This window comes from Hippocampus zosterae, chromosome 18, assembly GCF_025434085.1.
Source record: "Hippocampus zosterae strain Florida chromosome 18, ASM2543408v3, whole genome shotgun sequence".
NCBI classification, from domain to species: domain Eukaryota; kingdom Metazoa; phylum Chordata; class Actinopteri; order Syngnathiformes; family Syngnathidae; genus Hippocampus; species Hippocampus zosterae.
This window is the reverse complement of record NC_067468.1, coordinates 4599749-4622500: the sequence shown is the minus strand read 5'-3', so window position 1 is coordinate 4622500 and position 22752 is coordinate 4599749. Positions and strand designations below refer to the sequence as shown.

General features: G+C 45.1%; 1 protein-coding gene and 1 long non-coding RNA gene across 5 annotated transcripts; one reads left to right on the top strand and one right to left on the bottom strand.

Annotated features, from left to right (window-relative positions):
* The first annotated feature begins 14286 nt into the window (after positions 1-14286).
* Positions 14287-21795, top strand: gtf3c4 (general transcription factor IIIC, polypeptide 4). 4 transcript variants are annotated; one of them, XM_052050208.1, is made up of 6 exons: positions 14466-14615; positions 15024-15099; positions 16213-17919; positions 19547-19677; positions 19798-19886; positions 21594-21795. In XM_052050208.1, the coding sequence occupies exons 3-6, from the start codon at positions 16243-16245 to the stop codon at positions 21656-21658; spliced, it is 1962 nt and encodes a 653-aa protein (XP_051906168.1). In that variant the 5' UTR covers positions 14466-14615; positions 15024-15099; positions 16213-16242; the 3' UTR covers positions 21659-21795. The 4 variants fall into 4 exon arrangements, with proteins under 4 accessions (XP_051906165.1, XP_051906168.1, XP_051906166.1 ...); XM_052050206.1 differs by having other exon boundaries at positions 15024-15750; XM_052050205.1 differs by lacking the exon at positions 15024-15099 and having other exon boundaries at positions 14287-14615.
* Positions 20708-21134, bottom strand: LOC127590778 (uncharacterized). Its single transcript, XR_007959764.1, has 2 exons — positions 20916-21134; positions 20708-20798 (listed from the first exon to the last, which is right to left on the bottom strand). It is a non-coding gene; the product is annotated as an uncharacterized LOC127590778 (long non-coding RNA).
* Positions 21796-22752: the final 957 nt, after the last annotated feature.

The following is a 22752-nucleotide window of genomic DNA, read 5'->3' as shown; positions in this document are numbered from 1 at the left end:
GAGCGCTCGGCAAAGCTAAATCCCACTCAAGTGTAAGGCAAACAGTGGTGGTGGTGTGTGGTTATTGTATTTTCTTAGCTCGGATCCCTGTAAAGATCTCCAGGCCTGCGCTGCCTGTCGCCACGGCCATCCCGCCATCAGGGGCCAGCTTCGCTCTGCAGCCAGAGCCTTGGCGCAGGCCCCGCAAGGAAATTAAAAGGGGATTAAGGCTGGCGGACACTTTGTGGCCGCTTCCTTATTTGTGTGTGTGTGTGTGTGTGTGTGTGTGTGTGTGTGGAGGATGGTGTGGCAGAGTGCGCTGTGGCTTGATAGGGACTTTGGGTGTCTGGCGAAGGTTGTGAAAGGTTCAAAATGGGATATATATTCCTAATATATGAGCCGACACACCCCTATTCCGATATGAGATATTTGTGCCCCCCACCCTCCCCCAAAAAGAATTAGACCAAAATGAATAATTTTAAAATAGTTTTTTTTAAACCATAATTGCAGAGCGAGCAACAATTTATCTTTTGTGTGTACATTTATTTCAATATGACTCTAAGGTTAGCGGCAATCAGGTTAGCCAAAGCTAGCGACATGAGGCGAACCCAATTCGTGCTTATTTGAGTTTTAGTCGTCTAAATAAGTTGTTTGTACATGATATGAGTATGACAAAGTAAATGAACTGCAGATGAATACAATTCGAAAACATAACCCACATACAGTGACAAAGAATCCATTTTGGGGTTATGATGAGGAGCAAAATCGTGGTCCACTCTCAAGACACTTGACTTGCTCTTTATTCGATCGGTGCCGCATGATGTTGGCCGACGCGCATGCGCCGCTGTGAGATGTCTGTGGTTGCGATTGCACATCAGGCAGCTTGGGTTTACTGTCTCTTTGTGTTAGAACTCAATATAATTGCTGCAGGGGAAACAAACTGTATGGATGCCAGTGTTTGGTCTGCTAATTAGCAGTTTGTATGTGTAATGAATAGGCTTTACCAGTCAACAGGGTTCCCGCTCACAGGCCCCCACCCGCCCGTGACAGAAATTCAAGCGGCATGCCTTCCCTCGCAATATCACACCGCCGAGCCTCAAGGAGACGATCTCTCACTGATGCACTCAGCGGAAATCATTGGACACTACCTTTGTGTTTCCAGTTTGACAGCAAGCAGTCGTTTTCCAAAGGATTGAGCAAGCACCATTCCGGTAATTCTAATTAGCAACATGTCTTTTCGGGAGGTAAATGTTGATTAGATTAATTTTCATGTCAACACATTCAACGAAAACCTGGATTTGATGCGGGAAATATTATTGATATGGAGAAGAGATGGATGGATGAGTTAATTCAGTGTTTCTCAAATATTGTGACGCCCCCACCCCCGCACCCCAGGGGGGCGCGAGGCTCCGTCGGAAGGGCGCATTTGATCTGGGAACATTTATTTTTTATTTGTATGTCCTAAAATAACTTGCAGTTGCACCTCCACTACATTAGGGGGCAGTGGCACTCTCATTGGCAGAGTTTGCGCAGGGAGCATTCTCAGGGAGGAAATATGACGAAGCGTATGTAGAGCTTGGCTTTATGAATGTGCCTGCGGTGGCAGACGAGGGAAGATCGATGTGCTTACTTTGTCTAAAAATGTTGGTAGCTGACAGCATGAAGCCAAATAAATTAAGGTGTTACTTAAAGACACCCCAATCACGCTGATAAGCTGGTTGAGTTTTTTTTTCAGCAAAAACGTGCCGAGAGTTGCTGTGTCCTGCTTCAAACCTCGCTTTGAAAACCTGTGCATTGCAAAACGTTCTCATTGTAGCCATTAATCCAGACATCTTTGATTTAAAAAAATGCACAAATTCTTTTATATACTGTATTTTTGTTTTGCTGGTTAAAGTTTTTTTGAATATTGTGCTCCTGAGATAATGTTGGTGATTAGGCAGTCAAAAAATATTAGTTAAATTAAGGATTTAATGTTATTTTTGAACTTCAGATGGACTTTAAATCTTTTCTGTTCCAGTTACTAAAGCTATTCTTTGTTGTAAGTTGGTCCATAAAGTTGGTCCACATTTCTTTCTTTTTTTATTCTCTTATATGTTAATAAGGATACAGTGTTATGCAAAGGTGTACTTATAACAATTTTATAGACAAATTATCATTTGTCTATAAAATTGTTATTTGATAATTATAGCCGTGCAGGGGGGAACAAGGGGGGGCTCGAGATGTTTCCTCTTCCTTCGGGGGCCATGACAGAAAATAATTGAGAACCACTGGGTTAATTTAAGACATTTCTAGTGAAATTGAATTGTGACTCCTGGCACTAGTCAGGCAAATCATTTGGCAGATGATGAGTGTCGCAAAACAACCATTCTGTCAAAATTGAGAATATTTGCAGTTAAAGCATTTAAGAGCTTATTTGTGGACAAAAAGTCAAATCAATTCATTCTCGATTTGATTGACACCAGAAAGACTTTGAATTAGAAAACACTATCATGCTAAAGTTGTGTACTAAATGACATATTTCTTGGCCTCCTGTATTATGTGGCTTTTTCTCATATGAGCCAAACAAATGGCCCAGTTATCACTGCACAACTCGGATGGGTTAAGAAGTATGTTGAACTTTATTTGGGATGAAGTGCTCAGCAGTAGGAGGTTATGCAGCGAAAGCAGTTTTCGCAGAACTCACCTGTAAAGATGTGAACTGGACACATTATCTCGAGTACGTTAAAACACAGAAGAATGGTGTTGAATTATATTTACGGGATGGATTAATATTTCAGTGTTTAATATCACATCTGCAGTGTGACCTAAAATTTTCGAAAAGTCACCACCTGACTTGCTTTCGGGGCAACACGGATTCATTTCTCACTTTCTGAAAGTCTGAATGTGTTTCTCTCTCTCTCTCTCTACTAGTTTACAATATAAAATCTGTGTGTGTGTGGGGGGGGGGGGGGGGGTTGTTTATTTTGTTTTAATCAATCTGTCCACAAAGTGTTGTCTCCACGGTTGTTGCAAAAAAAGTTGATATGAGTCATTGCGAGCACAAGGTAGGGAGAGGTGTGGCCTGACGGCAAATATCTAAATGATCCCGAGCACAGTGGCACTCTGGCTTTCTCTGGGTCTGGTGTTAAATAGACTTGTCAGCACTGTCTATCTGATTTCCCTCTTCACGTGAGCCCATTGGCCGCTCGCCGCAGCTCCTCGCCGGCTGCCGGCCCGCATCTTACCTGCAATTCATCAGCTACGGAACATATTGGCCCAGTCGCCGTCGAGCGCACGCCGCGTTGCGGCGGAGTCAGCCAGCCCGCCAAGGAAGAGCGGAAAAAAAAGAAAAAAGAATCACCTTCCAAAAGTCTGCAACAGAGGACGGGGAGTGGGCCAGAATTTTACCTGAATGCCTTGGGCAGGAGAGCACGTTTGAACTTGAGGGTGTTTGTGTGGCGGTGTTTGTGCAAAAAAAAAAAAAATAGAAGAAGAAAAAAGATATAAGGGGAGTTCAGGTAGAAGGGTGTCATCCGGGGGAACACAACAAAGGCTCTGTTGGGCTTCAGGTGAGGACAGAGAATTTGGGACGCAAGGCAGGGAGCTTTGGCACTTGGGCACAAGCCACTGGCTAGCTCGCAGCGCTCTACTGAGTTGAAGGGCACCGCAACACTGATGGAAATGATGGGCAGTGGAGGGAGGGGGACGGAAAAAGGGACAACGAGGTTACTGGGAAGAAAAAAAAAGTCGCTCGATATTGTAGCATGGTGCTAAGCTCAGAGTGCTTAAGTATTTACTTGTTATGAATAATAACTATGGCACGCTAACAAAGCACTTGTTTAATATGAAGAGGGCTCCAGAGGAGCGAGGATCTTTCCAGCGGACTTTTAACGGAGCGACCGACCCAAAGGCGGCCTGCGGGAAATGCCAAAGCGTTATAAACCTTCCACCTCCCATCTGCATTCAAAAACACTTTCCGTCCCTTTCCGCTGTCCATGCTGTCTCTGTGCTGAATAAAACATTAAACGCCATTCTGAGATATTAACCTACTTAATTTAACTAAAAAAAAAAAGAAAAAAGCTAGCTCCACGATGAATGCCTATTTGGTTGGCATTCAATGCTGCCCAGCTGTCACCACCAAGCCTGTAACCTAAATTATCCAGCGATGCACTTTCACTCCTGTTAAGGGAATAAACACTCCTTAAACACTTCAAAAGGCTGGAGTTTTAATTCCCTACACTTCTTAAGTTCAGTAATTATTCAATCTGGGTGATAATGAGCGCCTGTTCGACCTTGAGGATAATAATATTTCCCTTTTATGTCGCTGTTTAAAGTTTTCCAGGCTAATTTAGGAAAACATTGCTTAATCATTCGGCAAGAGAAGCAAAACAGTGTGCTCGGAAAGCCTAAGATTCATCGTGGTATCTACCACCAATTAAGTGTTGGGGGTGGTGGTGGGGGTGGGGGGGTGAGACAGGCAAAGGGGGTCTATGACCATGAATTTAACAATCGTAACCTCCTGTTCTAAAGATAAGCTGCAATCACATCAGTGGGGGATCTTGAACTGGGAAGGAAAATGTTTGCTTGGGAAAATGTGCAGGACAGACGGGGGAAGTAAGCATGAAAAGGAGTAACGTGGTGGGAGGTAATGTGGACCTAAACGACTGTTTGAGTGTGTGTGTGTGTGTGTTTGTGTGTCAGCATGCTCATTTGTGATGGGCCTGAACAGAACCCAGACGGGTGCCCGTACTGAGACCCCACGCTTAATTGGCCACTCAAATGTTCCCGGGTCCCTTCCCAAAATGACTTGGAGGTGCCACATGGCCAAAGAGTGCGAGTAGAGAGGAGCTTGCAGCGAGTGCAAACGGAGCGGAGGCTTGAAGCACCTCCTGCAGCACAAGTGTTTTCGCTCCGTAAAGGTTATACCCGCGTATCACCTCTCACTGTGACAATCAAGCAAAAATTAATCCCTTGGCTAGTTTTGTGCCCAAGGGATGTACGCATCGTATTGTTGTTGAATGCGAGCTTGAGGCTTTGCTGATCTTACCGAGAGTTCGCGTGACAAATTCATGTCGATTTGCAGAAGCCGGCGCTTTTCATTTTACAAAGACGAGCAATTCAAACGTGCACCGGAGCAAGACAGGAGCAGATTTGTGATTTTTTTCCAGTTCATCAAAGCCTCCACCAGCTAATCCCTTTTTTTATATAAATAGCTCATTTGGTGGAGAGGGTAGCTGCCACATAGAGCTCATACCCTTCTGTCCGTGAAGCTACAGCCAGGATAAACTGCGTGTTGGATTGGCACACGGGCAGCCTGGGGCCTGCTGCTGCGCTGGCCGCCACTACAGATGGAGGGCAGGGCTGGGCAATGCCAACTTGTCAGTCGGATTAAAACGACTCATTTATTCACTGAAGTATCATGCAAAGTGACCGGGCCAATGTGGGGTGAGGGAAAAGGGGGCTGGGGGGCTTGGTGGGTCGAACAGGGGCGAAACGAGGGGCATCTTGGATGCAAGGTAGGCTCTCTTCAGCCCTCCTGCCGTTCTGCCTTTTGCCTGTTACTTATCTGTCTCGGGCTGCCAGAAGCCATTACTGCAGAGTACGGAAGGCAGCCGGCGGGGTGGCATCTCCTCGTGCCCGATAACAGATTGCCGCTCGGCCGCGGTGGCGGAGAAGGTGACGGGTGGGCAGCGATTGGCTCCATTCAGCAGGAAGTGAACGCTGAGGGTTGGAGAAGCAGGCGGAGGAGGTCGAGTGGATGACAAGACCTGATTGCCTGATAGCCTGAGTTGCTGAACTCATTCACTCCCAAAGACGTTTTTAAACGTCTTTTCAGACTTGGTCCAGAATTGCCTGGTCCTGAATGAGTTAAAGGGACCTTCCTTCAAGAGCAGGCTAAGCAGCGGCTGCCGCCGTGGTGGTTGCAGGCATGACACGATGGCAGGGCAAGAGATGGTGGCTCCTGCTGCAGAGTTGCCTGGTCGTGCCCTGCGGGACACCACTCTCTGCACAACCTTAGCGAAGATCCGTATAGGACGACTCGACCTCTCTAATAACCTCTCAAACTTCAGAGGAGCTTCAAACATCCATCTGACACTCTTCAAAGTCATGGCAGTGTTTTGAGGAACACGTTCAGGCCCGGGTCCAAAACGAGAGGGCAGAATGCCTAAAGGTCAAAAGCGGAACTGCTAGAATGTCCACAAAACTTTGTGATGCAATTTGGAATGGGCCAAGGAACAAATCAAGAAATGATCGTGATGTGTCATTTTTTTTGGTTGATATCTTATTCCCCTTGGCTTACTTACTGACACGAGACGACCGTGATACATTTTCAAAACATTTTTTTTCCCACCTTCCTTCTTTCAGGAAAAACTGTCACAAAATATCCAAACAAAGGAGCAATGTATATAAAGTAAATCATTTGGAAATTAAATGCAACAATCTCCTTAAGTAATTTTCTTTTAATGAGGTGCAAAGGGAAAGATATCAGCGATCTAAACGGACGAGAGAAACTTCGAACATCACCAGACACTCCTTGATATGAAACGTAAAAAAAGCGACGTACATAATTGAACAATCAAACAGCTGAGCTCAAAACTGTCCAATTTGGACCAATGACCATCCGGAGCTGCGTCTTCATCCACAAGGTCATCAAGTGGAAAGGTTTTATCGGGTTTAATTAATCGCGATAGCTGTAATTTACAGGTTTGCAGGAGGGAAAAGTCAGCAGGATTCACACTTATGTGGATCAGCATCTGTCGCCATTACTGCACAGTGCACGCAGCCAGCCAGTCGGCTGCCATAAACAACGAGAGGCGTGTGACAGATTAGCAACGCGGGCTAAAGGACCTTCCACTGACACATCATTTCTCTTGCTAAGCGAGTTTGTTTTGCGGCAGATGTCACCAATAAAAACAGAAAGGCGGGAGACGGGGAAGGGAGGTGGCCACATAAGAGGTGGCTTTTGTTCCAGAACCAGAGAGGAGGACGGGGAAAGGAGCAGCGCGGGAAGTCAAGCTCGAAGGCTACTTCGTAGCAAGGGGGGACCTGTTTCAAAGTCTGCCTCACTTTTTAACAGAGCAGGATGAATGAGGGAATTGGAAGTGATAGTGGAAGAGGCAAAAATGAACGATTCAGTTGAAGGGATTTTCTCACAGCCTAGGGGTAATGTCACTTGATTGCGTCTCGTGACTGACTCCAAAAATTGAGATGTTCCAATTGGCAATACGGCTTGAGATAATAGTATAGATTTTTTCCAGGGATTTCCAAAAGGTTTGGACAAACAGAGAAGTTCTCCCTGCCACTTCTTATTTTACCTGCGCTATGCCGACACTGCTGTGCGTGTTGGTTTGCGGCTGCCTTTCAGACGAGGCTTTTCAAGACATAAATTCGCAATCCATCTCAGCTTAACTAGATCACATTGCATGTGCTGAATTAATCAATTTGCATATATTCCCCTGGAACCTCTTCCTCCAGAGAAATTCACAAAATTACTGCACAGTTTATTTTGCAGGTTTGGCAGAAGCAATGCTGGGTCCATGCGGCTAGTCAATCAGCTTTCATTTCTGTCTCTGTGAGCAATCAAGTCAATGCCGTTTTTGCATGTGCAAACCTTGCGTAAATCAGGCCTTAATGGCATTCAAAATGTTTTAGTAAGTTCAAAAGACAGGGGGTTGTCTTGTAGAGCTCGGAGTATCACTGGGCACACGAAAAAAAAAAAAAGAATGATCTGAGTTGAACTCTTTCAGTCAAGAACTAAGTTGACAACTTGATCTGTTGATCTCCTCGATCTGTAATGTCAGACGATATTTTCAGGCACCGGCCTTTTAGGTGTAATGGATAAATTCAACAAAATAATATGATATGACCGACATGAAAACTGTGGTATATTCAAAACATAATAATAAACACGAATCATGACACGAGGAACGTCCTATCTGGCCGCAACACTCTCTGGTCGCTATGGTAACGTGCCTTCAAAATCAGATACGCCACAAATACAAAGTGCATGAAAAATACAACTCACTATCGCGCATATGATGCAGAGTGCGCTTGGTGCGTGGGAATAGACCTGTTGAGATAAAGCTGTATTTTAAGTAGGACTCCTGATATTGTTGATTAAATGTAGCCTTCTTTTTCTTGAAGGTTCCTCTTCTGTCCTTCTGTTGTTCCGAAAGAAACATTCCAAAGACCTTTTTTTTACTCATTTTGTCAGCACGCAGGTTTCATTTTAGCGGTAACCTATCACGTGACAGCAAAGCGCACTTTGATCTGCGTCAAGTGTGACATGCTGTAGATGGATGTAATAAGAGGATCCAGTAGATTTTCAAAATAAAACATCTTTGAGCGTCTGAAATAAATAAAACGGAAGTAATGCAAGTTATTTATTCTTTCTGTGTGGCCCGGTACCAAATGACCCACGGACGTGTTTTCAACCACTGCTATCTGAGCTGAAAAATTCAGACCCTCCACCAAGAAGAAGCCTGTAAAATAAACAATATTCAATGTACTATTGGGGGCATTAACACAATAGCACGTCCAAAGTCATGGTCCTGTCTTGTTCAATATCTAACGGAAGACTGCCTGGTGGCCCCACACCGCCAGCCCTCAGAATCTTCTCCGACTTCTACTCATGAGTGCCATATGGACGAGCGAGCCCCATTCCATTAGCAAGAACTGAAGAGAGAATAGAAGCAGGCCGAGGCTCAGCCCTCCTGGCCTTCCCCTGGCACTGCCACAGGGCATGCCCTACCCACTGCCAGCTGCCCGCACCGGGTCAAAAGACACAACAGCCGCCGGCTGCCTGAGTTTGGCAGCAACCTGACCCTCAGTACACCGAGACGCAATTCATCAAAGTAGAGGAGCTTCTCAGGAAGTGTAAACAACAGATTCCCTTTGGACCATTTCTTCAGAAAGCAAAAATGTAACGTAAATGACACTTGGAACGAAGCAAATAACCGCATGGTTGGGTTTGTCTAAATACTGCAGTGGTCCATCCACGGCGCTTCCGGTTTGAACAGTTAAGTGGCGGGCTTTGAACTAAACAACGCGTTCAAAAGTTATTTGACAGCAACTTGATATGTGCAACCTGTACATATTGCATGATTTGAGCAGAGATCCTTTGTGTTTGCTGTGCGTCCGTTTCGCACATGTCACCTGTTTTATAAACATTGCGACTGTTTACCAGCAATAAACAGGAGGAACACTTCACCAACTCTTGTCCGTGCAGTAAGAACATTATACAATAAAACCCTATTCTTCAAAAATGGGTTGTTCCAAACGCTTCCCTATCTTTCAGTGATCAGATATCTCTTTCTGACTTCCGGGTTGAGTGAACTCTGGCGCGTTTGGCTGCCGCTGCTCAACCCATATTGTACTGTTTTGTGTTTTTTGTTTTTGTAAAGTGTCCTTGGGTGTCTTGAAAGGCGCTTATAAATAAAATGTATCATTATTATTATAACACGTTAGTTTAACTCTGCACATGTGCTAAGACGAGGATGTCAGACCTAACTGGTCATTCTTTGCTTCCCACTGGCCTGCATTGTTACAGGAATTCTCAGCATGTTATTCCCTCACGGCAGCTTTTTTCCTCTACTCCTGACAACGCATTACCTTGACCTTTAACAGGTGAGTGAACATCCCTGAGGGAAGCTAAACAAAAGGCCATCACTGTGTTTCCTACTGATATCGCTGATGTGATATCAATTGGTCTCTTGTAGAGAGGGGGGATTTGCTTCGCGGCTGCATGAAGCTCTCTTCATCTCACAGTCTGTCTGGTTAGAGGCTGTAACCATGTATAAAAAAAAAAAAGAAAGAAAAAAGACATGGGGCGGTCCGGTAGCCAAGTGGTTAGCACGTCGGCTTCACAGTGCAGAGGTACCGGGTTCGATTCCAGCTCTGGCCTCCCTGTGTGGAGTTTGCATGTTCTCCCCGGGCCTGCGTGGGTTTTCTCCGGGTGCTCCGGTTTCCTCCCACATTCCAAAAACATGCATGGCAGGCTGATTGAACACTCTAAATTGTCCCTAGGTGTGAGTGTGAGTGCGAATGGTTGTTTGTTTCTGTGTGCCCTGCGATTGGCTGGCAACCTATTTAGGGTGTCCCCCGCCTACTGCCCGAAGACAGCTGGGATAGGCTCCAGCACCCCCCGCAACCCTAGTGAGGATCAAGCGGCTCGGAAGATGAATGAATGAATGAAAAAAGACATGGCGGCGGGTGTGGGGAGGGGGCTTAACCACCACCCATCACCCAAAGGGCCGCGTGGGAGGGCAGCGGGAGCACTGATTGAGAGCAGCACCTGTCAGGTGAGTGTTTCGCAATTTGACGGTGCAGAAAGAGCGTCGAATGGACTTCTTGCACCGCGAATCTCTGACGTGGCGACCCGCCGGGCTCCCCCGGGTCGCCGGAGCGCGGATGGCCATGAACCGGCACGCAGAGGCTCATCCCGGGACTACATCTCTGCTAATCTAATCTCCCCTCCAAAAAAAAAATAAATAATAAAAATATGCGCCAATAGGCTCCAAATGCATGTCATTATCATCATCATGATTCTAGTGCTAATTCTGTGTTGGGGGTAATGTGCTGCAGCGGCGCCCTAGCGGGACATGTCTGAGAGACTGAGTGATTAAAACATGTATGATGAAGCACGCATCAAAACGTCCCTGCGGGCTTCCACGCAAGATACTTGTAAGCGGCTCCGATGCCACTTGGAGGCAGCCCACAGCAGAGGAGGTGCTCGAGTGAGGTTGATGAAGAACCCCCCCCCCCCGCCCCCTCCCCCCCGGTCATCGCAAGCATGCAGTTAGATATGCAATGGGACTGACCTGAGCAACCTCATCTGTATCCACAAATCCGCATTATACCTTCGGTCATGACTTGAGTGGCCGCTACTCCGCGGATGATTTTCCGATTTTCTGTTTCAATCAGCCGGTTTTCTCCGGCCTGCGTGTATGTGTTTCTGTGTGGCTGGAAAGGCGAGGATAAAGTTTTGTGACAGCATTTGATGAATGTTTAATCCAACATTCATACATGGCAAACTGGGATTTGGTTCCCCAGTCAACCTCCCGGCAAAGACACACAGCAGGTGTGTGAAATATTCATTCACGACACGCTTCATTAACAATGAAACGCGCCGTGGTCGCCTTTCATGTATTCATTTCGATTATTGAAACAAAAGACAGAAAGATGGGCCATTAAAACATAGTGGGCGTGCTATTCTATATTTGTCTTACAGATTTGTAACCATTTGTTTTGTGACAAATAACTGTGTCTGCTGAAATCCCGTCGAGTCAGACAGCGTTCGCGTTGCGCGCTGTAACAAATGTCTGCCGCGACACTTTGGCTCTGCGTGCAGTTTGACCCCTGACCTGTCCAGGAACATCTGCTAACTCGTCACATCAAGCATTCTGATTAATGCTCGAGTCATGTACTAATCACTGTTGCTATTTGTATTAATTAACACAGCAAAAAGACAGTGAATGATTTGTCATCTGCGCTGACTGACAGCAGAGGAATCAAGTGACAGATGTCATGCCTTCCAGGGATGGAATCTGTTAGCTTTTTACTTCACAAAGTGATGACTATGTCACAATGGACATTTTCAGGATAGACCCCGCCTCTTTGAACGGATGCGTCATGTAGATTAGCAAATTTCCCAGTGGAGATCATTAAAGTTTCATCTAATCTCATTTAATTAAAACAAGAATGTGCAAGTCCTTGACACGCTGTCCAAAGCTATATTGTTCGGCCGGATCAGGGCTCTGTTGAAGTCATGAAACAAACAAAAATGTTGTCATGTGACATTTCCAGACACAGTCTTAAGGTCAATGCACCATTATAGAAAAGCCCATACATACATCGTATTATTGCCAACCAAAATGGTGCACGTTAGCCTTTGCTCACAGACTATCTGCATTTTGCTGGTTTTGGTGAATAAATAATGCTACGGCGGGATTCACTACAGTGCAAAAGCAACCGCCTAGCCTTTGTGTTTTGAACACCCTTTTCACATCACACTAAACCAGGGGTGCCCGACCTTTTCCGACCAAAGATCTACTCTTCGATCAACCAACCAAATATATATTAATAATGCACACAGACACACAAATATATTTTTTCTCCTATTTCCCTCTACACCCCTCGCAATCGAGTTGAGACCAGTCTGCGAGCTACCGGTCGATCGCGATCGACATAATGGGCACCCCTGCACTAAAGGAGTTCAAACTCTAAGTTACTGCGAAGTCGCACCAGTCAAAAAAAAAAAAACAATCATGCAGAGGGGGTAAATCAAGAGATATACCGGAGCGTAAGTTGCATTTTTTGTGGGGGGCAGGGGGGCATGTTTCTACAAAAATCAAGATCAAGAGTTCTGGCTCGCAACCCAAATCCCGTCCACCAATCGTATTTGCATTTGCAATTATGTCTGCTAAAAACAAATATAATCCTCCTTGAAGCAAAATGACACCGCATGGCAATTTTGCACAGTTGGCAGATACATCGGCTGCCACAAGTGTTGGCATGAGTAATCACATTTACGCCCGCCTTTCCACGCGCAAACCTTTTGCAAAACAGGCCCTCCGCGGCGGAATGTGATTGGCATTCAAGTGGAGTGATGAGTTCAAAAGGACATCGTCTCAGAGATCAGGCACGTGTTCTCCCCATTTGATCAGCGCCGGCTGTGACAGCTGACGGGTCAAAACTCCACAATAATCACCTTGTGCATAAAAACGATACATCTGTTTTACATTTTCACATTAAAGCGCCTACACCTTTTCTTCCTTGCAGAGACACATGAAGGCGTCGCCCTCCACGTTTGTCTTCCCTCTCACGGTTGATTACCACTTCTGTTTATGGCTGCAAGATGTACCGGTACTCGCCAACAGTTATTGTGAATATTTATCTGAGGTATTCGACGCATACTCAGGTATGACAGCTGTGACATAAAATGAATTGTCTGTTTACAACCTTTCTCCTCACAAAACCATCTGGGAAGGGCTGGATAAAACCTGGGCAGGCATTTTCAATTGGCCTGTTTTGTTTGAAGCTTGGTTCTCTCCCAAGGTTATGAATGAAAAGTCTATTTTTGAAAGCCCATCGCAAATTAAAACCTACATAGGAATCACGGTAGTGAATATTTGATCTAGCAAGTCATATTGTTTTCTGGCAGCCTTGATCTCTCAAACAGTGCAACTTTGGGAAACAAATGCAAATAGATCATGCCGGCAAATAAAAACGAATAACATACGGGCAGTGTTTAGGTTTAGGCTTAGTGTAGTCTCTTTTACTTGTCATTCAGTGGACTTTCAGCATGTTTCTGAGTTTGTAGCATCCATATTTCCAGCATCCTTGGGTAATATATCGGCGGACTCTTCACTCGTTCTCAATTTGATGAACAATCTGTGTGTGTTTTTTATAATCTTACTTTGAGCTGAGGATCTGTGCCAATCGGCACTCCCCCAACCCCCACCCCCTCCTCATATTTTCAGTTGTATTATTCTCGTTAGCGAGCAGTGTTAGAGGGCTATGAATGTTCCAGCTTGAACATGAAAAACTCGAGATGACACTAAATGGTGGACACATCAAAGTCTACACCCCCCCGTACAAAGGAATTCAAGCCTCACAAAGACCAAATTTAACTGTTTACATTGACCTTTCAGAGTATATTATCTCAGTGCCATTTAGAGAGGTTAGGTTTACATTTTGAAGCAGATTTTCAAATGTGTTCATGGGTCGGACAACATGATGCAGATGCATTCGGAGATATACCATATTTGAGAAAATTTATAATCACATTTATACAGATGAAATGTGCATGGAGCGTTTCTACCATGTTGCATTTTCTCCATGGCGACATAAAACGTGAAACGCTACAGATAAATGAATGTACAGTCTAGTATTAGACAGCCCGAGCAGCGATGCAAGATGTCCAGCTTCACATCACACTATGGCAAGTAAAAGGCATTGTGAGTCATTAAAATGGCAGGCTATTTTTTATCCACTGCACATTAGTTTGCGTTGCATTTGCATTTTAAAACTCATTCACTCCCAAAGACGTTTTTATATGTCTTTTCAGACCTGGTTTAACATTGGCTGGTACTGAATGAGTTTTAAATGCACTTAGGACAGCATGGTTGTAAGTGCACTTAAAAAAAATGCAAGAATTTATATTATAACCAGATAATTAATCTTAATCTAATTACAAGCAAAAAACAAAAAAGTGTAGACGCCAAACCAATAGGCAACGTAAAATAAATATACAAAATGTACAAAAATTAGTTATTTAATATTTGGGGAAAACGAGGAAATGACGTCAATGGTGACGCCATTCCCCCAAAACAACAAATATGGCGGCCCCCGCTGATCCTGCTCATGTTGCAGATACTCAGCCCACAATTGACCTGATTCAGATGGATTTAAAATCCGCCGAGGATAGTGTCGCAAGTACGCGGGACGTGCCGGTAAAACGCGATCCGGCAGTCTCGCTCTTGTCCCCGCTGAGCGGCACCCAGTCGCTTGTTTGGTCGCAGGATCACCGGCTAGCAGTGTGTACCGCCAGCTCCTTGGCAGTCATGGAGCTCGTTTGCGACATTCATAGCAGAAAACATGACCTGATATTCAACAGGACTTCAATTCCCGTACCCCCCAAAACTTCCGAAATGCGGGTAATTATGCTTTTACTTTGATCGCTTAAAACACGAGGGGAACGGGCTCAAAAACGTCTACAAAGTTTGACTACAGTCAGCCGTAGCTCAAATAATCTACTTTTGTCATGTAAAGACGAGTACACGTGTGGGGAGAAAAACGAAGCACCTATTTTTCATTAAGGCAAACACGTGCAGCCTCTGAAATAAACCTGAATCCCCAAATAAATATGACTTGTTGCTGCTAATTTCAGCATATACCCATTTTGATAAATGTGCTCATAGTAAGAACAAAGACGGTTTTCGTTGGATGAGGTTTTTATGCCATCAAAACGTCTTCTCATAGCTTTTGTAATGTTGTGTCGCATTAAAAAAAAGCTACATTTGCTAAAGGTAGTAGAGACTGTATTGTATTTGTGTTTTTTCCAGATGAGCAAGTTTTATTACACAAGAGTAACTATTATGCGGCACACAAAAGGAATGAAGGAAGAAACTGCCATCAAAAGTGAAGTCAGCCCAGAATATAAATGCTTTTTCATCCTGGTTAAAAACGTTGCTTTTCCCCATACTTTCGATTAAAGTCCTTTTTTAAAAATATTTTTTTTCTTGAAGTTATTTCAGAAAGCTAGTACCAGTACTTGTATTTCTTTACTTTTCTGTTAACGTGTTTAAATGGTGTCGATATACATTCCGGTTATTTTTGGAAGGTACTTTTATTGTCTCTGTTTGTACCTGCTTGTAAGTGTCTTTGCTTGTGTGAAGATTTGAGTTTCAAGTGTGCTATAGAAATAAAACTACCTTGCCTTGCTTTTTCTACATGCTGGCGTTTGTTTTGTTTTTCGTTTTTGGGGGCACTCAGAGTGTGGTCGGGTGCCACCAGTTGCTCATCCCTGAGTTACGTATTCTGTGGAGGTTTAAAAAGAATAGCAGACCTCTTTTGACGGAGTAAGGAGAATAGTGTTCAAATGTAGTAACTAAAACTTATGGTCTTTTCAAACTACATGACATTTTGTCTTTCATATGCATATCATGTCACACGACGAAGTCCGTCACTGACCAGATGCTGCCCGATTGTCGCGTACTAATGACAAGATTCAGTGCACTGGCGCGGGGCTGGCGGCTGTCAAAGTCTTGTATACAGAGGCATTACATGCATGTACGTTTTGTTTTCTGCTCAGAAAAGTCAAAAGAATTATTAAAAAAAAAAAAAAAGAAAAGGACTATGGAGCTGCTCCCGAATGGTGGCGAGAGGGCGGTATGGATTCTCCCAAAGGAGCTCGAAGTAACAAATTTGTTGAATGACACCATGTTTGCTCATCAGCTACTAGCTTTGCAGTTGGAGTGTTGCAGAGGAGGGTTCTCGTCATAAACCGGAGGGCACTCTTGGTGCCTCACGAACAAACAAGGCAACTCAAAATCGTCTACGAGACACGACATTTGTCTGTTGGCTCAAAATCCTGTCATCTGATGTGGGCATTGGTTGTCAGAAAAATACACACTCAAGCGAATAACAAGGACAGATCCTTGACTGGTGAATGCAATTTGAGAATGCAGAGTTTGCTGATGACCTTTGGATTTCTTCTTGTAATTGTTTTGTGTGTGTATGTTAAATGTATAGGTTGGAGCCCCAACAGAGCAGAGGAAGGCCATGAAGCACTTTAGCGCACACTCCGACCTGCCCACCAAGCAAGAGTTTCAACTGGATCGAGTGATTAATCCCCTGGGAGGAGTCCACAAAGGAATGAAATACGCCAGTTGGTCGCCTCTTGGTTGCGATTCCAGCGGGCGCTGCTTGCTAGCCTGCCTAACTCTTGACCACAGACTCACCGTCCATCACAGCCACCAGCGTCTCGGCTGGACCACGCTGGTCGATCTCGGCGCTAAATATGGCGAGATGCTACAAGAACGAGGCTACGCCCAAATGGATGCCAAGCCGCCTGAGAAAAACCTGTTGGACTTGGAGGAGCTGCAGCGGCGCTACCAAATGCAGACCCCTGTGAGGATGGAGTGGTCCGGCGTTTACACGCTCAAACAGGTGCAGCCCGACAACTCGTGCGTTCATGCGAAGATGGTCCTCCTCGCCGTCCTGATGGAAAACGGCGACCTAGTTTTGTGGAAGTTTCCGCTGCCCTTTGAGAGCGGCGCCGATGTTGTTTTTTACGACGCCATCGCGTCAGGTGTGAGCTCTCCCAGCGATTTGGCCTGGTGGGAATATGAACACGCCGAGCGGCGAATGAGCGGCTTGATCGTCGGCAGCGAGTTGGGCCCCGTGACGATCATGCCGGTCAGCTTGGCGGGGGTCAAAGGTTACTTCACCCTGCGACACCCCGTCGTCCTCTGGAAGGATTGCGACCGGATGGCGGCGGAGAACATCAAATGCGTCCCGTTGGTCCACCCGCTTCACAAAACGAGATGCAGCCTCATCGCGGCGTCTCGCGGTTGCTACGTCCTCTGGTGTTTGCTCACGATTTCGCCAGCCGGACTCAACGTGAACATCTCTCACGTGGCGGGCCTCTACTCCCTCCCCGTGGTGTCGCTCGCCGTCAGCCGGCACGGCGTCGTGTACGCGTGCTCCTCCGACGGCTGGATCAAGAAGCTGACGCCCAAATTCACAGAAAGGACTTTGACTTTCCAACAAGAGGAGATGTTGTGCCCCGAAGGTTTGACGAACCGACGTCTGTATGGGATTGCGGTGAGCCCCAACGAAGCGTATCTCGCGCTGGTCAGCACGCAACGTTTGGTCGACTCATTTCACCCAATTCTCAGCAACTACCACGTGCACTTTCTCGCATTGAAATTGCCAGAAACGGCAGCCGGGCTTCTGCTCAAATCCCCCACCGAGAACCTGTACAAGGAGGCCGACCTGCTGGACCTTGTGAGGTGGAACGTCTTAAAGAACAAAAGTATTCCTCAAGCCTTGCAGCAGGAGCTTGAGCAGAAGATCCGAGAAGTAGACTCCCCTTACCTCTGGCGCTTGAAGCTGTTTTTGCTTCGTTTTCTGCACCAGTCCCTTCAGACGCCGCAGACAGTCCGCCACTGGAAACCCTCTCGAGAGCTCTGCGGTGCACTCATGCAGGACCAGGACGGTGAAGAGGACAACGATTTGGCCGGCGAGTGCCACGTTATCGGCGAAGCCAATCCGGACCAGCAGGTCGAGCAGGTGCGGGCGGGGATGCGTTTGGTGGAGAGCCACCTTGTGAGAGAGAACATGAAGAAGTTGCTTGGGGAGGTCTACCTCAACACGCACATAACGCAGAAGACGTGCATTCCCACCAGCGGCCTGGCTGAGCACCTCTTGAAGGTCTCCGATGACAAAAATGCAGAGGTAACACCCTCTTCACCGTCTTCCGACAAATGAACGGCGCTGACACGCCGTTGCGCCTTTTGTTGTGATGGATGAAGTGAGATGTCCTAGTGCGCCGGTCGGCAACCCGCGGCTCCAGAGCCGCATGCGGCCCTTTAGCGACACCTAGTGGCTCCCTGGAGCTTTATAAAATATGTTTGAAAATGGAAAAAGATTTGGATAGAAGGCTAATATAGCTCAAATAGATATAGATACATGTTGTGGCTCTGAAAAAGGAGAGCTGTGGTGTTGGTTTTTAAAACGTACACTTTATTGACGCTTTTAACAGTCTCGACAAACACGGAGACATCTGCGTGCGACTCCGTGCCTTCTTCTCTGCTCTCTTTCGACTCGAGAGGCGTTCAAAGACAGCTTCCGAAAAACGGAAATTCATTATCACTTCAATGACATTAAGAAAAGCGAAAATAATGCACCAAAACAGACAATCAAGCAAGGAACTCACAAAATACATTCTATGGGGGCGTTTGTGAACACGCAACAAAGGAATGAATAACAGAAACAATTCTGAGACAGTTCAGTCTCCCACATACGTACAGCATGGGTTTGTTTCCTTCATTGTATGTTTTCTTAGAAGGCTTTTATTTTTTTGCGGCTTTTTTTTTGTCCTTATGGCTCTTTCAACATTTTGGGTTGCCGACCCCTGTCCATCAAGTTGCAAACATTGAACTTTAGTTATTTATTTATTTTTGTTCTTGTCATTTTTGGAAATCAATCTTGAATCCAAATTCATTAATCGTCCTCTGTGATGCTTCATGACCTCTGCCCTCTGCATTCTGCATCAAAACATACTGGTGGGTAACTAGTTTCATGACCCCCGTCCCCCCCGTCCCCCAAAAGTACTGGTGCAGGTTGGTGCGAATTCAGCAAAAAAATATATGTATTCTTTTGAACGGTATCAGCGATAACATATCGCAATGGAACACTACCGCTACTGATCAGCCATCCACAGTTTCCAAATGATGGTCAAAGTCAAAATTGTTCATACGTTTGAGACGTATTTTGCACAAATTTGGTCACTACCAATTCCTACAACTTTTTTGGGGTGTTGTGGGGGAGGTCAATTGTTTCCATTCATTAAGTTCACACGCAAGTAACGTGTTTTAATTAACACAAATCCAGTGGCACTTTGAGACCTGTGATTACTGACCTGATTTACCGGTACACTTTTTTTTTCAAGATACGAATCGTGTACAGTGTTGGCTTTTTTTTTTCCTTTTTCTTACTTTGCGAACGTAAACTTGAGATCAGAGTGATGTAGGGCAGCTGACATAACTCGCCTCACAACAAGCAGAGGTTTGGCAGATTTATATCATATAAATATATTCAAAAACAGCTTAAAGATGTTTATAGCAGACCGGATGGGTAGGTTTTTTTTTTTTTTTGTGCTGACCGATAAGGGTGCGTGGTACTGACTGCTTCCAGATACGTTTGAGCTAATGAAAATCTCTTATTTAATGCTGTTCGCTGATCGAACTGTTCAGTACATGAAATCATGACCACCTCGTCCTCTTGCACTTCAAAGTAAACGGAAAGTTCATCTCACTCGTAGGGCTCTTGGATTCAACGTGTCCATATGTTTGTCTCTTAGGTCCTGATTGGTCACATCAAGAAAAAGATGAACAAGCAAACGTTCCCGGAGTGCTGCAGCTTGTGTCAAGAGGTGCTGTCCTTCACCGACCACAAGCAAGCGGTGTGCCAAAACGGTCACATGTGGCTCAGGTAGGCCAGCCCGCACCCAACGTTTGACACTTTTGTGACCCCGCAATTAAGACCCCTCTTTTTGATTTGCACATGCGGCCAATTCATTGCTTCAACTTTCTGAATCTGGATCTCGTCTAGGTGTGTGCTTTCCTATCAGGCGTGCCAGTCTCTGACTTTCAGACGCTGCCTCTTGCAGGATAGCATCTCCGGAATGCCACAGCACGAAGGTTAGCCGCTCGTCCTGTCCTATTTCTTTTGGGTTTCTAACTGCCTGCCATCTGATGCTTTTAAGGAAACCGCAGCAACTCAAAAATTAGGACCTGGTGGAAATTCAGATTTAAAAATAAAACAAAAAAACTGTATCGGCGATGACGATACTGATCAGTCATCCACAACTCAAAAATTAGAACTACCACTTTTGCATTTGTTTGTTTGTTTTTTCTCTTTTGAAACTGTGTATGGCCCAAAATTTTGCACTGGGACCGACCACCCTCCTTGGAGACCCCTCTACTGCTCCCATGCTCCGAACTGATTGAGCGTTACGTAGGTATGTGTGCATCGGGGGCAAAATGAGAAAATGATGCTCCTGATCCCTCTTGACAGCACCACAAAACAAGCTTTGTCCCAGATGTTTCACGTTTTGATGTCGGTATGATCACAAATTCACATTTTACAACACCCAGAAGGCATGTGATGAAGTTCTGCCAATTAGATGAAAATACAAGGGAGGAAGAGCTTATGCTCACCAGTTAGCGGCGGCCTTTAAATCTCACAAACAGGCATTGTGCTGCAGGTACGAGGGTCATTCAATATATAAGGTGATTTTTTTTTTTTGGATAGACAGAAGCTTCCTTTTTTTTTTCTTTCTTTCTTCAACGTCGTCTCCCAGCACTGTGACACACTTTTCCCCATCTGTGCACAAGCTTCCATATTCTCTCAGCGTAAAAATCTTTGGACTGATGTCTCGAGCCAGTCGCTCACAACACTCGTGACTTCAGCGTCACTTTCAAACTTGATGTCTCTCATGAACGCTTTTGAGGGACCAAACAGGTGAAAGTCTTAAGGCCCGAGATGTGGGCTGTGAGGGAGATGAGGGAGCAGTTCCCAGCCCAGCTTGCGGATGGTCTGCACCGTTTGGGCTGCTGTGTGAGGCCTTGCGTTGTCATGATGTAAAATGACTCCTTCTTACTGATGACCGCTGCGTTTGTTCTTTCTGTCTTTCTTGACCTGCCTCAGCAGTTTGCAGTAGTTGGCACCAAGTTTGAAAGTGACGATGAAGTCAAAAGTGTTGTGAGCGACTGGCTGGGACATCAGTCCAAAGATTTTGACGCTGCGGGAATATGGAAGCTTGTGCACAGATGGGAAACGTCTGTGACAGTGCTGAAAGACTAGTTTGAAGAAGAAAAAAAAAAGTAAGCTTCTATGTGTATTCGAAGTCTTTATACTGAAAAATTCACCTTATTTATTGAATGACCCTCGTACAAATAAATTCACTTGGGTCTCGGCTTACACTCAGAACTCAAAACATCAAATCGGGGACCATTTCAAGCAAGTTTTCTTGAAGTAGACATGGATTCGAATTCTATATTAGGGCTGTGAAAACGTCTATGCAAGGGGCACATTCTTGAGTTTAAAAACGTGGCTCTGAATCATCCAAAATCGCTTTCATAAAATAATGGTTGAAATGTATTCTTTATTTCCAAATTCTCAGTAAGTAACCTTTTATTTAATACAGTAAATAAACACATCACTAAATTAAAGCCACCAATCAAAGCCACATATTTAGTGGTGGTTGGCTGTGTACCGAAGAAACGCGTTTGACAAATGTCACCGACATCGTAGAACTGCCTGATACAGGTGGAAAGGTTTTGTTCAGTTTTGTTCTAAGGTAGCTTTTTTTAAAAATATTGTATTGTTAATTTGTTCCCCCCCAGACCCACAGTGGATAAAGAAGATACTGCAGACGTCGTGCCCGCTCTGCGACTCGCCAATGATCTAGAGATGAGCGACCGCGGCGCTATCGGCGCCTTCCCGCAAAAAAAAACGCCTCCGGTTTACAATCACTTCAACGCGACTCTTAATTATATCATGTTGATATTTATGTCTTCAAATTGGAAATAAAAGTCTTTGAAGATATAGTGACGCTTGTATTTTGTCACCAGCGGAGCCTGTAAATGAAGCTGCCGAGGCTTTGAATTAGTATTTTAATGAGGTCAAATGTGGACTCAAAACTTGCTAGCACCCCAAAAAAAATCCCACTCAGACACTCATTGTACAAGGATACAAAGGCAAGTTTGAAATGTGGTTATATCTGGAGGCTTTCATTATTCAGTAGAACTGGAGGGCACCATAAATAAGTTGCCTCGTTCCGCCAACACACACACACACTCACACATTTCTCCTGTATTTCTAAACCTTTGGTGTAGTTTTATTGCAAGTAAGTGGAACTTACTTACCGCTAGACCTATTTTAGTCATATTATACTTTTTTTTTGAGTGCAACAAATAATACATTCTGAATAAAACATAGTCTTGGAAAAAAAAAAATCATCGCGTATCTACTTTAATTGGCAGCGTAAAACAATTTCCATGCTTTGGGAGGAGGAGTAGGAGGGCGGCGGTGCTCAGTCATTCTTTCAGATGAGGACTTCCGCTAATGTAAACGCAGAATAGAAGAAACTGCGAGGCAGATGAGATGAGCAAGAGGCAGGAAGAAAGTGAAAAGTGTGCTTAAAAACCTGCCGTGCTACCTCCCGCGGGAGCGGCTTGTAATGAGATTCAGCCGTAATGAGGGACAGAACATGGTGCCAGATGTGATTCTAATTCTAATCAAGTAGGGGAGGGTGGTGGCGAGGGCGTGTGAGCATATTGTTAGGTACAATTTCAGGGTTTTTTTTCCAAATTTGGAGGGAACGGGGCCGATGGGGAGTGGGAACAGTCTTGGTGGCATGTTCTCCAGCCCTCTGTTGGGCCCATTTCCTTGCAGCGTGTTGGCATCTTGGGATCAAAGAGCAAGATGGGCCAGAGAGACTCCGCCCCTTTTTTTAAGCACCCACAGTCGAGCAAAGAATATTATCCTGACCTCGCTGCAGGT

Coding starts and splice junctions, on each gene's coding strand:
- gtf3c4 (XM_052050205.1), top strand. CDS start 14,298: ATGGCGGCCCCCGCTGATCCTGCTCATGTTGCAGATACTCAGCCCACA. Junction 17,920..19,546: donor CCGATGACAAAAATGCAGAG/GTAACACCCTCT, acceptor TTTGTCTCTTAG/GTCCTGATTGGTCACATCAA. Junction 19,887..21,593: donor CGGAATGCCACAGCACGAAG/GTTAGCCGCTCG, acceptor GTTCCCCCCCAG/ACCCACAGTGGATAAAGAAG.